Below are 18,107 nucleotides of genomic sequence, written 5' to 3'. Positions count from 1 at the left end.
ATATATATATATATATATATATATATATATATATATGTGTGTGTATATATCACACACTGTGTCTTTCAGTAATGTCTTAATAAGATCATATAATATGCAATGTAATGCAATGATGATTAAGAAATGTACAAATAAAAAAGGCATTCCTTGAAAAGTTTGATGTATTACATTTGATGCTCACAGGAATAAATGATACATTTTAACTTTTTTTTTAATGAATAAATAAATATATGTATGTATGTATGTATTTATGGGTAATCAAGTAAACCTAAGTTGTTTCAGTCAATTAAATGTTCATCTTGAAATGTTACTAACAATATAACAATATTTATTCTTACATTTACTTTATAAAAATCTGTAAAGATTTCACAGCTAAAATATGAGTAGAGGTTAGAATTATCACTTGATAAAACAGTATGAACTGTCAATCAGACGATTGGCATGTAGAAAATTCATTAAAGTTTTGACAATGTTGAAGATAGAAATTTGCATATCAAATATGATATGATATGATTAAGAAAAATAAGTAAATCATGGTGATTAAACAGAAGCACCTTTCTAACAATGCTTGTTTTTGGTCAGGCTAAAATTGTATGAATTTGTTTGGAAGCTGATCATTTTGCAGCTTATGTGACGCGAGATTCGTTCATTCATTTCAGGCTCAGCTAAAGAAGAGAGGCGAGTCAGACAATCAGACAGACGGCCCTTCACCCTCTCAGCTCTCACGCTCACCCAAATCTCCATTCTTGCCTCGAGCCTCCCGTGTGCTGCCTCCTGCTGGCGGCAAAGAGAATCTGTGAGTGCTTTTAGGACAATGGACATCAGAATGTCTCAGAATCGTCTATCGTTTGTTTTTGTTTCTGATTTTTTTTCTCTCTTCATCCCCTCTCAGAGAAGAGTCCTCACCTCAGTGGCTGAAAGAACTAAAGACTAAAAAACGTTTGAGTCAGTATGAAAATGACGGTACAGCCTGAACAAGCAGGTAAATCGTCTTATGTGTCTGTATGTGCAATTACATTATAACTAGGCTTGTCACAATACAAAAATTTCTGTAGTTGACGGCAATAGCAGCGATTTTTTATTTTTTTTTAATTTACCCAGTTTTATTAACCTTAAAGTGTTAGTTCACCCAAGAATGAAAATTAGGCTGTCTTTTACTCACCCCAGAGCCATCCTAGGTGTATATGACTTTCTTCTTTCAGGCGAATCCAGTCAGAGTTATATAAAAAAATTGTCTTTGATCTTTCAAAGCTGTTTAATGCCACTCAGCGGGTGTGTTGCATGCATCCGTCCAAAAGCAGTTAAATAAAATGCGCCCATCCATAAAAAAAAAGTGTCTCACACAGCTCCAGGGGGTGAAGCTGACCTCCATACGTCATTCCCTCGGAACTGCTTCCAGTGTACATCAGTGAGCACAAGCTACATTAAAGTGATTATTACGCTTTGTATATGGATATTTTCTTATAAAAACGCATCGATTCGCTACAGAAGGCCTTTGTACTAACAGATTAAAATAAAACAATGCCATGGTGCTATAGGTTTATTTATTTAATTATTTTAATTACAAGCAATAGATGCAAAATACAAGCAAATGAAGCCAAGGTGCTTTAAGTTTTTAACAGCTAAACAAAGATTTCGTTTTTGTTCAAGTAAAACAATAAAAATTATTACCTATACATTGGCTAAAAATGATTTAATTATTGGCACGACTGTCTTCACTGCATAATTATTAGACAAAATATATTCAGGCTAAATCAGTTAGATAGTTTTTTTTGTTTGTTTTTTTTTTACATTTTTATATGTATTTATTTTATTTATTATTTACTTTCACTTAAAGGCATAGTTCAGTCAAACTTATTTTTCTGTGGAACATAACAGAGGACAAGTTTCGTTTTTTAGTAACTATTTGGTTACTAAAAATCTTCAGAAATTAAATTTTTTGGGTGAGCTGTGTCTTTAAGAACTCATTGTCCAGAAGGTTGCTAATTAACAATGAATGGATTTAATAAAAAATCTGTGCATATAAAAAAGGTCATTAAATAAGCCATCAGAACACAAGTAAGGAAATCAAGGTAATGGGCAAAATTATATGCAAGGTGATCAAGTTTTTCTTAAACAGTTTATGACTTTTGATCAGTTTAAACATTTGATATGTCATCTATGTTGTATTCTGAATAAAATATTGAAATTTGAAACTTCCACATCATTGCATTCTGTTTTTATTCACAATTTGTACAGTGTCCCAACTTTTTTGGAATCGGGTTTGTATATTAATGCTACTTTTGAAAAGTACCAGTACTTTTGACATCCCTAATTAGAAGGGTTTAGTGTAGTGGTACTGCTTGTCTAACACAAACCACTTGTGTTTTTCCCCATCATCTCAGGATGCCTTATAACTGCAGTATCTGTAGCTGTAACCCGTGACAGAAGCCTTAACCTTTGACCTGGAGTTGACCGGAATTCTGCTGCTGCTGCTGACTACGACATCATTTTGTTTCATTGGTTTTTCTGGCCTTCTTCTCCAGTCATGTACATGTGCATGGTGCCTTTCTAAAAGATTTCTGACTGACATAAAGGGCGAAGCAGAGATCTATGTGTAAACCGTGTGTCCACGTATGTGTTGTCGAGTTTCTCTTCAGCTCTCCGTCATACGAGAGAGAATTATTTTTGCATAGAGCCACTTTAACCTCTAGTGAGCGAGAGATCATCCTTCATAGTGGAACTGTGGGTTCCAAGTAACCAGAAGTGCTTCATATAACTGGAGTATGATGTTGGTTTATTTTTACCCTTTTATGTTCATAGTAGTACAGCTTCCATGCTATTTTTTGTTTGTTTGTTCGTCATATTCCCATTGATTTTGTTCAGTTGTTGGTTATAGGCATCAATTGCACATGCATTTCCATAGACGATCACAATTTATTTTTAATCTTTAATAGTCGACAAATCAATGCTGAGCTGTCTGTATAGATAGTGTATTTAGTTATGACAAAATGGTAATCACAGAATGTTATATTTGTATTAATATCGGTTTGAAAGGAAAGTGGTAAATGTTTAATGATCAAAAATGAGTTCAAATTCATTGAAGGACTACGGTCCTGTATGTGTGTTGATGTGCGTGCGGAAACCTGTTTGGATGGGCCACTGAATGAATTTAGTTCAGCATTTGTTTGCACATGTCTTCACTCCTAATAACCTTTTTTTTTCAGATTTGAGACATTCAGACATGCAAAGGTCTGTATGCTGCCTCAGTTTGTCTAGCTTTCACTATTCCATCGTGTCCTCCATCATGTTTGGATCCATAATATCATGATTGGAAAAATTGCGCATGTACAATCAATCATTCCCTTGATTTCACTTTGTTCTTCTTTTGATCCCAATACTTTACTTGCTTTAACCGTGGGCCAAAAAATTATGATAGGAAATTGCACAATCAGCGTGTAAATCTCTTTTTCTTCCCTTACAAGGTCATATTGAATGAATACAGAAGGGAAAACTTTTCATTTGTGTCCCTCACTTTAGGTTACACACATCTTGAGTTCGTTTCTTTTGTTTACAAGTTTGCTTAAGGGAAATTTTAAATGTCAAAGTACTGTAAACATCGTTCACATTACATTGCACACTTGTTGTTAGCGTATTTTTGAAAAAAATGTAATAAAAAAACGCTGGGCCGTTGTGCCACTCCCACATAACAAGCACTTTTCACCTGTTAATGAACAGCGGTTCTAATCAGAAGTCACTTTTGGAACGCACGAGTCTTCACCCGTGATGTCAATGTTGTGATGCTGACGGTATGCGAGTAATGTGTCCTATGGTTCTTTTTTTCCCCCCTATTATCAGCTTCTTTTCATTGTCTGCCTACAGTTGTTATAGTGTGTTTAAGGGTAATTTGTCCTTTTTATTTGAAATTTGACTGTAAAGATGTTTATTGCACTGTTGTAATGCCAGTGTCCAATACTGTAAATTCATAATAAAATTTGCTATAAATATATTTTTATTCCATCTTTTTTTTTTTTAAAGTGTGCTTTTCAGAAGGTTTTTTTTTTCTTTATTGCAAGGCAATGAAGCCACTGACAAGCACTCATCTGTTAACAACACCTTTGGCAGACAACAGCTTTAATCAAAAAGAATGATTAAAACTCAGTTAACATGCACATTTTCTGATAAAAGTTCAAACCGTATTCTGAAAATACATTAACATGTTTCACAGCTATCTGAATATACCTATAAACATAAAATTGGAATAGTATATTGTGGAAAAAAAGTCTTGAAATGTATATTACTATTCAAAAGTTTTGAAACTTATATTCAACAAGGATCATGTAACCCTGAAGATTGGTGCAATAGCTTCTAATTATAATATTAATATGGAAAACTTATTTTAAATTGTAATATTTCACAAATTACTATATATATATATATATGTACTGTATATATAAACACGTGTTTTGACTTGTGAACTTGTCTTGAACCTTGATATAATGCAGAATCAGGTGGCAATTTCAAACAGATTGAATGTAATACATTAATTATGGATCAATTGATAGACTCAATCAGATATGGATTTCAAAATGTCCAATTCACTTATAAAACCGTGAATGCCCAAATAAAAGCTCTGAAATATTCATAACGCAAAATCACTTATTTATTTCTCAGCAGTAGCAAATGAAATCACTGACAACTGAAAGGGTCAAAGATAAGCATTCGGAGGTGAAGAGTAAGGGAAGGATGGGGCGTTTCAGAAGCTTTAGGGTTTGAGGAGAAGTGCCGGGCACTCAGGTGGAGGGTTGGAAGGCCCCTCTTGGGTGATACTGCATGTCACGGATGCGCCTCACAGACTGGATATGAGGCAGCACGGCCCCAAACTCAGAACACTCTTTAAACTCTCCTTTCTCAAACAAGTACTGGTAGCCTCTGTATCCTGGGTACTGATAGCCCACCCAACTGGAACCAAGATAAGAAATGAACCAAAATGATTACTATACAGGAGGACATTTAAAGATTAGAATAGTTTGAATAGATTGTCTTACATATGGGTTCACTGTATTCATGTAAGCTGATTTTGAGGTATTACTCACGTGCCACACTGCACACGAACTGAAGAGACTTTCTCATGGTATCCATGAGCGTGGAAGCTGGGGACATCATCATCTATGATCTCAATCTTCTTCCCAGCGAAGCTTGGGTTCTCATAGAGTACGATCTTGTGTTCCTGGCTGTCCTGCGAGGACATAGGAAGTGTAGAACAGAATATTGAAAGACTTAATATACACATTTGGACACACTTGACTCATTGTTTTATGATCTTAAAAATCATTTGATCTGAAGTTGGTTGAGAATGTCCAGAAGGCATGAAGAAGCTAAATTATTACTTAGTTTTGTTTTGTCACAAGTTTGATGATGACCTAACTGTTATTCTCAAATGTGCAAAATAGTCATAATTAAGTATGAATGGTAATGTATATTAAAGATAATTTTATAGTCCTGCAGTTAATTTTTTGTTACCACTTTGATGGGGCGGAAGGCGACGATGCAGTCACTGCGTCTGCTGTTGGTCCAGGCGTCCCAGCGTGGATACTCACCCTTCTCAAACACATACTGTTCCCCCTTACAGCCGGGCTGCTCATATCCCACCCACCTGGAACAAAAAGTGCACATCTTTGTCATGCTTTCTTTCTCATTCATTTTCCTTAATATAACAGTTCTCAAATCCCATCAGCCCAATGCTGGTGTAACAATCCAATGATACAAAATAATTTGTCAACGTTCATAGATTTCCAAAAAAGAGTATATGAGTGGTATGGAGTGGTTTCACTGTGTCTGGAACAGGGTTGCCAGATCTGTGTAACAAAACCAGTGCATTTGCCAATCAAATTTAGCTCAATGTCCAATTTTACTATCCCAAATACCAAAACTCAAAATATGCCAGTCCCATACCTAAAATATATATTTTACAGTCTCAATAATGCATTACTTAATATCAACCTAAAAATCATTGTATAGTAGCAATCATAAACAGTCTGTTTTCATAAATAAAATCATCATAACTTAAGGCTGACAGCTGGGTGAACAAGATCCTTATTGGGGAGGTAATCCTTATTTTTGAACTATTTGAAAATATACTATTTATGGTTTATAACCTAAAATAAACATTTCAAGATATTACAGATATGAAAGTTTTGAATGGATCGAAAATACTTCCATGCATGACATATTATAGGCCTCCTTTTTATTATTATTTTTTTAATTGCCACTCAGTGGTTGAACATAAATTGTATTCAACAGAAGCATTTATGTCAAATATAATTAATGCAATATGTCAAACCTTAAACACATGGGGAAAAGATCAACCTGCAGCAATAGTTTAAAACTAGCCCAAATCCGTGGGAAAACATTAATGTTTTTCTCACACTCGAGTGAAATGAAAGACCCGGGGTGGAATATTGAGCTGTCGCTCCGGCCCACTCACACATTCAATTCCATTCCGTGTGCTGCTTGGCATCAAGAAAAGCCTGAAGCTGTCGCTTCATTTGAATCTATTATCTTTGGCAGAGAAACGAAATATCCCTACAAACTGAACCCTTTATATATCCCTAAGTTACTCAATATTAGCTTCTTGTACATTGAATGTCACACAATATTACGCTCACAGACGTGCTATTTTCTCTCACACACAGACTCACGGTCCACACAGCACCAGTACTGAGCCCACTTTCGCCACGTCTGCCTCCTGGATGTTGTTACAGGGCCCAGTCAGCTCATGACAGCGGCCTTGAAAGTTTTCCTGTTCGTAGATGACCAACTATAGAACAGAAGACGGGAGATATAGTATTAAACAAGATGAGGAAGAGTAACGGATGAGTAACACACACACCACAGATACTCTGGGAACATGTTTGTACCTTGAAGTTACTGGCAACTGGTTGTTTTTGCTTGGTTGCAGGGTTCTGGTGATCAGTTGCCATAGTGAACCAGGATGGGTGTGATGAGCTTTGTTCAGAGATAACATTAGGAACAGAATAGGAAGCAAACAGTAATTATTAGTGTCAATTGTGTAGATACTTGAATATTGCAAAAGCCTAATGAATGACAAGGATGAATTGTTGTATGTCATACTTTAATATATGAAAATGAAATAAAATACGAACAATAATAAAGCAAGCAATTATATGCATATCTTACCAGTTCCAGGATGTGCCAGTCGCTCTGGGGTGGCATCAGCAGCTCAATATATACCACAAGCTCAGGGGTGGAAACATTGCCAAAACATGTCTCTGTCCAGAACACCCTCATAGTCAGGTCCTAATAGGCTGACCAGCTGGCACTGGGAGGGCTGAAGAAGTACGAGCCAAACATCCTCACCCTCGCCATCCTACCCTCCCTTTTCTTTTGATACCCCACAAAGTTATTTCATTAGTTGTCAGTTTTCGCCCAGCCGCGCTTTGTTCCATATCCCATGATTCAGCACAACCTGTGCCAAGAGCCCAGGACCTACAACAAGAGTGACCAACTCTGGATGTGGAACTGAAAGAGAGAGGCTGATGCATCTTTGCTATTCACAATTACTGTGAATCCTGTGAGATTTTGGAAACATCTTAGTTTGTCACTAAATATGTTTCATAATCATAATATTGATCATGTTTTTCATCAATGACAAATTGTTTGAGGAACACACTGGCTTGGAGAGTCACCTTGCTGTTAACATGGATGTTGCATTACATATAAACTGTTTTGTTGTTTTATAGGATAAACACACAGATGTTCATAAACCAAAAAGTACAACCAATTAAATGAAAATATAGCCAAAGTTAAGAAATTAAGAGGGCATAAACATTAAAGAGGCAATACAATATAATTAAGTGTAAATAATTCAACAATAACAAATTGATAAATACAAGTCTATAGATAGACTCTCTAGAAGATCTGATATCCCAATCAAGGCTCTCAACCAGGGGCCTCAGCAAGCCTCCAAGGGAGGCCTCAAGATGAGGCCTCAAGATGAAATAATCTAAAATAAGGTGTCAAATATTAAAATCAGCTAAATCAACAATAAAAAAAATAGATATTTCTTATTTTAATTTACCCCTTCAAACACAGTTTCAGAAAACTTGGATATTTTAAGTGATCTAATTAAAAAAATTTGATTTCAAGACCTAGCAAAGTCATTTAAATTATTAAAATGTTATAATAAAAAAATGTTTTATGCCAAGCTCTAAAATGTTTTATTGGGTAGAAACTGAGTAAAAGAAAAATTCAACAGTTATTAAAAAATCCTCATCTGGTAAATCATGAACTAAACTAGAGTTCCCATTAACTAAAGCAGTTTTAATGAAAGGGGGCCTTTGAATATTGTTGTGGACAGTGGTAGTCCTGAGATCCACTGCTCTATATGCTTGCATGTGTTTACAGTATCTAAATCTTGGACCAGTCATATTCTAGGTGTAATGCTGTAATGTCTTATCAGTTTTATTAATTTAACATATTTGAACAGCATTCTTTGGACATTTCATAAAATACCATAGTTACCAAAGACCGACCATAGTTACCAAAGAACATCTCTTTACCTGAGCTACAATGACAATGAAAATGTTGAATATAATTTCAATACTTTGGACGGAATCAGTATCTGGCCCTTGAGATCCACTGTGTGGCAAAATTCAGCTCCAACCCCTTAATCAAACACACCTGCCTGTAATCCTGAAGTTAGGTTTTTTCAGATGTGTTTGATTAGGGTTGGAGCTAAACTCTGCAGGACAGTGGACCTTGAGGGCCAAAGCTGCCCACCCTGAAAGCTTTTATAGGCTACTCAAAATCTTATAGTGCCATCAGTTGTAAACAGCGCCAATGTATTGCATTATATTCAGTACACTGATTAAATATGTGTAGCAAAAATGTAAATATATCAAAAACAAGGCCGGGTAGTTGCTTATTCTTCACATTACACAACGCTATACAGAAATGAACTTTCAAAAATAAACGTACCCTGACAAATATTCATTGGAGTAAAGTGTGACAACTAACCCCAGTCTCTTCTGTTTCGGAACCATGCCATGTAATATTGCATCATTTAAATTCATTTAATATTTTTTTATTTCAATTGTTTCAAAATGTACCTGTTGCTATGACTGTGTAATTTATGTTGTAGAACAAAATGTTTTGACATTAATTTTATGATACATTTCTAATATATATATATTTAATAAATAATAAATAAGTAAAAGCTAAATAAATAATAGAAAAAAACTGAGAATGCATGGCTAAAAAAAATGCTAATTACTTTCCCCGTTTTATGTCTACACACCATTTCATTTTGAAGTCAAAGTTTAGACATTTTCCGCCGCCTAGTGGTAGTTAGTATTCGCCCGCTGTGCATACACTCTTTTAATCTCAATGTATCGTTTCGCAAACTTCTAATAGGCTACACCACAAAAAAACACCATGATTTTTAATTTTTTTTTGCATCCAATGACAAAGCTAGGTCGCGGGAGTGGGGGAGGATAGCTGTGTTTATTTTCTTTCAGCCACAGATGGTTTCAGAGGCTGAGAGGCTGAAGTAAAGACACACAGTCGGGGATGAAGCCGCAGCTTTGGGGGGAAAGTTGCATTTATTGCATACATAGCCTGCCACAAGTCATAGGCTCTCACGATGTTAATGCACACAGTTAGGTTTGCCGTTTTGGTTCTGAGCATCAGATCTGCAGACGGTTTCCCCAATTACAAAGATGACTACATGGACGAGGACTTGGCCACCTTTGACTATTACAAAGGGACGGATGAATTTGAGGAGGGGAACAGGACGCAGGAGTGTGAGGAGTGTGTGCCGGAGCTGTGCCCGCTCCCGCTGGGCTGTAGAGCGGGGCTGGTGCGGGACAGCTGCGGCTGCTGCTCTCAGTGCGCCAACCTGGAGGGACAGACCTGTGATCTCGGCCAGAGAAACGTCTATTATGGACTGTGCGGAGAGAACCTGGAGTGCAAATGGGACCGGTCGGGTGGAGCGGACGGAGAGGAGCCAGAAGCCCAGTGTGTGTGTTTGTCCCAGAAACCTCTGTGTGGCTCAGACGGACAGACTTACATGAATACCTGCAAATATAAAGAAGCGGCGTATTTAAATCCTGGACTCAATGTGAGCGACGGGCCGTGCAGGACAGGTATGAGCAAGACAACATTATTTAGGTGTTTCTTTATTTATTTTGTTTCTTTAATACATGGAACTGTGTTTCCCCCCAACCAATATTGTATCTTTAATAAATGCAAACTTTTACTTTTAAGTGTTTTTCCAACATTTATGTAGTATGTATGTATTTATTTATTTAAGATAGAATTATATTAAAAGTGTTTTTTCCCCCTCAGCCAATAATTCAATTGAACATTTAAGCTTCTGGAGGGCACATAAGTTTGAACTAGCGAGTTTAGGTATAAAGTGTTAGTCTTTCACTTTCATTGCCATCTATATAAAAGGAAAAACTTAGGAATAATTTTTGTACTGTAATGTAGACATGGACCATGTACCATATACTGCAGTGAATTACACAGTGGAGAGTATCGTTCTTGTTTTGTAAAGACATTTTACAAAAGAGAACATTGTATAATGCACCCTGTTATTAGTGTTTTTTTTAGGTTGTTGTGTTTCGAGTGCTATAGTGTCTTTGTTTGGTGAAAACCTTTGCTAGAATGACTTGATTTGAGACATGAATGAAGTGTTTTGGTAGTTTTAGTGCATTTTGAATGCGAAACAAACTGCTGTGTCAAGTTGAAAGATGGTTAGGAGAACTGGGAAGAGTTTTGAAAAAGTGACTTTAGTATTGAGAAATGTGTCCTATTGTAAAAAACTGTAATACATGCAACAGACGTGGAGTATTTATTTATATATCAATTTTTTTTTTTTTTTTACAGTAATAGAACACAAATGTTTTTTCCCCCCAAACTTATTTATTTATTTATTTATTTACATGAAGTAAAAATATCTCAAGTGCTTTTCCAACCAATGTTTACTTTATTATTATTATTATTATTATTATTTAATGCATGGAATAAACATATCTCAAGGGTGTTTTTAAAACAAATATTTATTTTATTTTATTTTTTTAAATAATCAGAGAGATGTCTCAAATGTTGTATTTTCTCTTACCAACATTTTTATTTCATTATGTATGTATGTACAGTATGTATGTATGTATATTTATTTAGTCTCTCTCTTATTTTCTTTCACAAGTGATTTGAAGTGTTATCTCAAGAGTGTTTTTCTTTCTGGGCTGTCAGCACTTGGGAATTTTGGACCTAGCCCATATAATTTCCCCAGTGACTTTAAAGAAGAGATTTATGACCTTTAAACAGCTCTTCAAGTCAGGCTGACATAGGAATGGTTTCTGAATGTGATCCTTGATTTGACCTCTTTCTCACTCTTTCTCTATTTCCGGTAAGTCCCCATCATCAAGGTGCCGCCGCATAATCTGGTAAATGCAACGGGCAGCAGTATAGCATTTCTCTGCGAGGTGTTTGCATTTCCCATGGCGCTAGTGGAATGGAGAAAAGATGGAAAAGAGGTTATTTTACCTGGTGATGATCCCCACGTATCTGTTCAGGTAAAGTACTTCCAAACCAAAACTCTTTAAAGTAATATATATATAACCTTAATTAGGACCTCACGGATGTTGATTAGTTTGTTTCTTCATCAGATCAAATTTGGAGAAATTTAGCATCACATCACTTGTTCACCAATAGATCCTCTGCAGTGAATGCAGCTTTTTGCTACACAAGACATTCATTGATGGACTGGAGTCGTGTGGATTGCTTGTGGATTATTATGATGTTTTTATCAGCTGTTTGGACTCTCATTCTGACGCCACCCATTCACTGCAGAGGATTCATTGGTGAGCAAGTGATGTAATGCTATTTTTTTCCAAATCTGTTCCGATGAAGAAACAAGCTCATCTACATCTTGGATGGCATGAGAGTGAGTACATTTTCATTTTTTTTTTTAGCTATTTTGGCTAATGATACCATGTTGAAATCCATTACACAGAATTTCACAGATTTTTCCACAACGTTAGTGCAGAAAATGTGAATAAAGTCAGCAGATTTTATAGGAATGTTCATGTCTGATGATTTACTGCAGGTGTTTATGGTTCAAGATTTGCGACATGGAGGTTGATCCTGGTTAATTCCGTTAATGAATTTGTCAAGAACTACAACATTTATATATGGATCTCATTGCTTAGTAGATAGGAAAAAGTGTGTCGGGATCCACCTCAGTCTTTCCATTTCTACGTTTTTCTTATAGTCACGAGGTGGCCCTCAGAAGTATGAACTTTCCAGTTGGCTGCAGATTGAAGAGGCCAGTCAGATGGATTCTGGGACATACAGGTGCATCGCTCGAAATGAGCTTGGCCACGTCTCAGCCACAGCGATTTTAGGAGTCCTGCCACCAGGTAAAAGATATACCCTGAGCTTTAATGGCTTACAGTAGTATTTCCTGTTCAAATAACTTTATGTAAAGTATAATGTTTTTTTTTTTTTTTTTACCCAGATGAGATGTCTACCTATTTGGAACAAAACATGAATGAAATGATGAACTATGGCCAATCACAGGACTATAACAGGGATTATTACTAAATTTCAGACCCCAACACCCTCAAAAAACTAAAACAAAAACAAAAAAAACACTTTTTTTTTACTTTTAGCCATTCAGTTTGAGACATGGCACTCAGGCAATGACTGTAAAAAACTAAAAAGTAGTAAGCCTGCAAAAAAAAAAAACACCCCTCTCCAGAGCTTTTTCTACATCTGGATAATCAAACATGGACACGGCGAGGAAGAAGCTTAAATAAATTCCCAATGGCACAGGCCTCTAAAATGGATGGAGAACACACAACGGGACTGTGGAGTAGTTTGGAAGCTGCTAGAAGCTCTGAAATTCAGTACAGAGAGTAGCTACTGGAGCTGAATGTCTCTATTGTTTCACCAGTGTTCTCCTTCAGAGTGACAAGTTGAATAACAAAACATGAATAACTGTGAAATTTGAATGAGACCTGTATAATTATGAAAAATACATCTACCTTTTGATAACTATATACAGTATTATAAGTGCAGTTTTGAATTTTGATCAATAGAATTTTATATTAAAATACTTTATTTGTGCGACAACGCTTTTCACTTTGGTTCAAAACCTTATTTTTTAACATATTAAATATAACATTTGTACACAACCGGAATGCACAAAAATGGAATTCTATAATTGTCCCGTTTTTACGAATAGTTAATCGCAGAAGCCTTAATTGTAATTATAAAACGGTGTAACATTTATACAACATCTCAATAAAGAATTGAATATTGAGTCATTTATATTAGGTAGAATAGTGCTGGTTACATTGTCCATTTTTACTCCGTCAATGAAAATAGTTCCAAACCAAGATTGTTGTCTCCAAGCAACATTGGCATTCCTTAATGAATCAGTGATTTTTTATGAATCTGTTGAATGATGTAATGACCAGTGTTGGGGAAAGTTACTTTTAAAAGTAATGCATTACAATATTGCGTTACTCCATAAAAAAGTAACTACTTACGTTACTTAGTTACTTTTTATGGAAAGTAATGCGTTACGTTACTTTTGCGTTACTTTTTAATTCTGGACAGGGCGGGCTTGTTTGTTTTTAAAATAAAAAAGTTATATTTTTGGCAAATATATAAAAGCCTTTTCACACCAAAAATGAAATGAATAAGCCTCAGGCTGAAGGGAAAGTAAATGTACGTCTGTACAGTAGAATGCAGAAGAAGACATTTCAACACACTTCAGCAATAAAAAAAACACACAAATGTTTGTCTAGAGTAATTTTTGCTTATTATTATGGTTGAACTGGATCATCGAAGGTCAGAAGCAAAGACATTGGTTAATAGAATGGGAATAAATACATAAAGGATATTTGTGTTGTTTAACATTTAATTATTGCAGGTTTGCGTCATATTCTGAGTTGCATTACTTTTATTAATTTTGAGGAATACGGAATCTGTTTTTTATGAGTGAGATGAATTGATGCATATTCATATTTATTTTAGACCTACAGTAACATCTTCTGATTTCTCTCAACATGGGGACAGGAGAACTGTCAATCAATAAATTGGAAACAAAAGTAACTTGCGTTACTTATTTGAAAAAGTAACTCAGATATTCTCTTGTAAATTAAAAAGTAATGCGTTACTTTACTAGTTACTTGAAAAAAGTAATCTGATTACGTAACTCGCGTTACTTGTAATGCGTTACCCCCCAACACTGGTAATGACTCATTCATAAAGAAAGTCACAGGCTGCATTTGAATACTCATACTTCCCTACTATACAGTAGGTGAAAAACAGTCCATCCGTTTCTACTCAAAGCAGAATGTGTATCAGCCTCTGAGTTTATGTATGTTTCCACATGTGGCATCCCTCTTTTACCAGCCTTTCCTTCGAGTGTGAGTGTGAGTGTGTGTGTGTGTGTGTGTGTGTGTGTGTGTGTGTGTCAGATCTCGGTGAGGCAGTTGAGCACACAGCTGGCTTTAATATATCTTATGATCTCCTGTCTTAGGACATAAACACAGGGATCCTATTCTTCGGTACATGTGCATACAGGTTGGACTTCTTTTGATGAAAATACGACAAACACCATCAGGCTACTTACTGATATACAGTAAACATCTCTTAACCCTCTAATTTCACCTTTTAGTGGTGCAGAGACCTGTATTTAACAGAACGGCTGTGGATAACAGCTTTTTAACCCCCGTTCTCTCTTCTGCCCTCTCATGATGTTCTCTGGTGGCTTTATGATAACAGCTATGCATTTAATTTTAGGTTACGTTTTTGATGCTACATTATTTAAACTGTGTAAAAGACATTTTTACACTATGTTGTTTCAAACTTCTAATCAGAGGATTGGAGAGCTTTTGATGGAATTTTACATTAATGTACTGTACTGTACAGTAGTTCTGCTGTAAACATACAAAAACAGTATGCATAATAAACCAAATATATCAACGTGGTTTAAGGGTACATTTGCATGACTTCCACCCAGCAGTCAACTGTTAAAGCAATTAGCCTGCAGTAAACTCTAAATCATTTCAGATTGAGAGCACCCTGGGACATAGCCGTTTCCTCTGGCCTTAAACAACCAAACAGTCTGAAAACTCCGAACACCTCTACTCGATGTGTTGTGTTAAAGATTTTGACTTCATGGGTAGGTTATATCATTGAGGATCTCCATGGGCCCCCTTGTCACAGGGTTTGGGACAACATAGTTCTACCCCCAATAATGTCTCTGATTGCAGATTAAAGGAATAGTTCACCCAAAAATAAAGTTTTGCTGAAAATGTAATTACCCTCTGGTCATCCAAGATTTTCATCCAAGGTTCAAATGCATTAATGATACTTTTGATTAGCTTTTCGCTTCACAAGACATTAACTGATGGACTGTGGATTATTGTGATGTTTTTATCAGCTGTTTGGACTCTCATTCTGACGGCACCCATTCACTGCAGAGGATCCATTGGTGAGCAAGTGATGTAATGCTACATTTCTCCAAATCTGTTCTGATGAAGAAACAAACTCATATATATCTTGGGTGGCCTGAGGGTGCGTCAATTTTCAGCAAATGTTAAGTTTTGGGTAAAGTATTCCTTTTAAGTTTTTACCTCCTGATGCTCTGTGATTTTTGTCGGAATGGCTGTTTCCAAGACAACAATCTATAGTTTCCAGCAGTTTAGGAGAGTTGATGGTTTCTGTTTCATTGCTGTCAGTTATTTTCCTTTCTCCCAAATTCTATGGAAAACTGAAGAAATATTCAGGGGATCGTGTGAACTTCCAGAGCCAGCAGCGAGGGGTTTCCCATCTCTGCCCAAGAATCGGCTAATATCCTGTGTCATGAAAAGACATTACTAGCACAGAGATGGAGGCCAAGAACAGACTGAGGAAAAGGCCTGAAATTCAAACAAATAGCTTAAGGAAATGATGCAGACAACCAAAAAGACATGCAGATGAATCGTCACCTTGGAATTATAAGGTTCTATCTGACATATTTGTTATTGACAAATTCTTATTCTGTGAAAACCTATTTACATTATGTAATGTTTTTTAAAAAGCTGTGTATATTTTATGACTTTTTATTTAGAAAACAAAAAGGTTCTATCTACAAAGTCGAAACTCCAACTTTCTTGTCTAAATCGATCTGTGTTAGATATATAGGTCTGGGTTGCTAAATATTATAAATTATAATATGTCATAAATTATAATATGTAATGATTGGCGAAACATTCATCCATGAAACAACTTTGCTGAAGCATTGTCTGTTTTCTTGCAGTTTAAAGTCTTAAAATGTCTTACATTTTACACTATTAAGCCTTAAAGGTCAAATAGTACATTTATTTGATGGGGTCTTAATTACAACAATAAACGTAAGCATGTTATCTCGGCCATACTGATCTCTAGAGAGAAAGCCATTTTACCTGTCACACTTTATGTGGAATAAAGTCCTAGTCAGATGTATTACAGCTGCTTAAACTGTTCCAGTAATAATGTGTTTAATAACCCACCATATTCCTACATCTGCACTTGACAAAATATTTAGCATGGCCTTTTATGGTTAACTTGAACAAGAAAAAAATTATTTGTCCTAAAGTATGAAATAAATGCCATAGAAAGCATTCATTTGACCTTTCTCACTACATGTTGACACATTGTTACATCACTAATTTTATGTATTTTATGTAAACTGTTTGTGTTTGAAAATTATTGCTTCAATTAATGCTTTGCAAGATAGAACCAAGTGGAAAATGACTTTTTAGAATGAGAAGGTTCTATCTGCATTTGATCTGTTCCAAAAATCCCCATTTACAAATTTGAGAGGATTTTGATATTGTGCATTTAGAATACATTTAGGGTCTCTGCCATTTTCATGTATGAAAGAGACTTGTTCCCCATATAATTTTTGCTATTTGGAATGCAAAATCTTTGAAGCTCAATATCTCAAAATGCAGAATGCAGATAGAACCTTATAATTCCAAGGTGGCGAAATTCATAAAGCATACTATATTTAGTTATTGCTGGTTGGGAAAGCATAGTTTCCAAGGCAAATAATTGAAAATAACAAAACGACTATTGTTCATTTTCCTCTTTTTGATCTCCATCAACTAACACAGTCACCACAGGCACTCAAATCCCCCTGGCCTGCGGCATTCATTGCATTCACCATGATAGCCACTTAAAAAGGCCTCTCCGCCTCTGTCTGATAAAGGAAAGCCATTCCAGACTCTTAAACAAGTCATTTCCATGCTTTTGTTTTCCTTCCAGTTTTGTGGGAAATGAGATCCATGTGCTGTGTGAAAGACAATCACTCATCTGAGTGGATTTATTGTAGGCTAATCAATAAATTGAGCATGGAAGACAACAGGAAGAGTTCATGTTCAGGAAGAATAATAGACAAATGAGAAACAGCACAGACAGTCAAACTAAAAATAATGAGTCTGAATGATGAACTTATGAGGCAAAAATCTAAAGCTGACAGTTTCTGAAGTCATTAGGGGTTAAGGGTTGTTGACTCATGTAGCCTAGCCAAATATAAATTGAAGTACTAACAGAAAGATCTTTTTCTGCCTTGTCTGCCAGTGTTTTTTTTATTTATTAGCCTGCTCTTTTACAGTTTAATCTTGTCATTGTTCTTAGTTAAATTATGCTTTCACGAAATGTGTGATGATATATGCAAACATAGGCTATTTAATTGTGTCATACGACGATCTTGCATAATGTGTACAGCGCGGTGACATATCATGTGCAGTGCTGTTTTGAGGCCCTAGAGGGCAGTGAGAAAATATTACTTAGTTGCATGAACTATTTTTTACCTGGTCGGGAAATGTCATGCCCCTTACCATAGCCACCTGCGAGCTTCAGTGTAAATATTGCTCAAAATCAAATCAATTTGAGTGCGATTTAAACCCGGATGATTGTAACCACTCTAAGTGTCTCCGACATAGTGATAACACTCGTTGCCTTCTCTAGTGCAGCTCAACCAGGTCTCGTCCCATTCGTCGGCATTTGTGATATCACAAATCCCGGAAAATAGGCGTTGTAGTCCAAACGAGTCCTTCGTT

At 35.9% G+C, this 18,107-nt stretch overlaps 3 protein-coding genes across 3 annotated transcripts in view; 2 read left to right on the top strand and 1 right to left on the bottom strand.

Moving 5' to 3' along the window:
• LOC107565328 (zinc finger CCCH domain-containing protein 13) overlaps nt 1-2,901 on the top strand; it is a 51,084-nt gene extending 48,183 nt beyond the window's left edge. Inside the window, exons 11-13 of the mRNA XM_016250547.1 lie at nt 660-796; nt 893-982; nt 2,385-2,901. Of these exons, the coding sequence (XP_016106033.1) occupies nt 660-796; nt 893-974 (219 nt within the window). The 3' untranslated portion in view covers nt 975-982; nt 2,385-2,901. The remainder of the gene's footprint in view (nt 1-659; nt 797-892; nt 983-2,384) is intronic.
• Nucleotides 2,902-4,624: 1,723 nt separating this feature from the next.
• Nucleotides 4,625-7,285, bottom strand: LOC107565327 (beta-crystallin B2-like). Its single transcript, XM_016250546.1, has 6 exons — nt 7,180-7,285; nt 6,900-6,987; nt 6,681-6,799; nt 5,503-5,635; nt 5,076-5,218; nt 4,625-4,941 (listed from the first exon to the last, which is right to left on the bottom strand). The coding sequence occupies exons 2-6, from the start codon at nt 6,960-6,962 to the stop codon at nt 4,773-4,775; spliced, it is 627 nt and encodes a 208-aa protein (XP_016106032.1). The 5' UTR covers nt 6,963-6,987; nt 7,180-7,285; the 3' UTR covers nt 4,625-4,772.
• Nucleotides 7,286-9,491: 2,206 nt separating this feature from the next.
• kazald3 (Kazal-type serine peptidase inhibitor domain 3) lies at nt 9,492-13,137 on the top strand. The gene is made up of 4 exons (XM_016250545.1): nt 9,492-10,145; nt 11,419-11,579; nt 12,278-12,425; nt 12,524-13,137. The coding sequence occupies exons 1-4, from the start codon at nt 9,644-9,646 to the stop codon at nt 12,607-12,609; spliced, it is 897 nt and encodes a 298-aa protein (XP_016106031.1). The 5' UTR covers nt 9,492-9,643; the 3' UTR covers nt 12,610-13,137.
• The last annotated feature ends 4,970 nt before the right edge of the window (nt 13,138-18,107 follow it).

This window comes from Sinocyclocheilus grahami, unplaced genomic scaffold, assembly GCF_001515645.1.
Source record: "Sinocyclocheilus grahami isolate Dianchi unplaced genomic scaffold, SAMN03320097.WGS_v1.1 scaffold994.1, whole genome shotgun sequence".
NCBI classification, from domain to species: Eukaryota; Metazoa; Chordata; class Actinopteri; order Cypriniformes; family Cyprinidae; genus Sinocyclocheilus; species Sinocyclocheilus grahami.
Note: the sequence above shows the minus strand (reverse complement) of the source record. Positions and strands in the feature narration are given on the sequence as shown.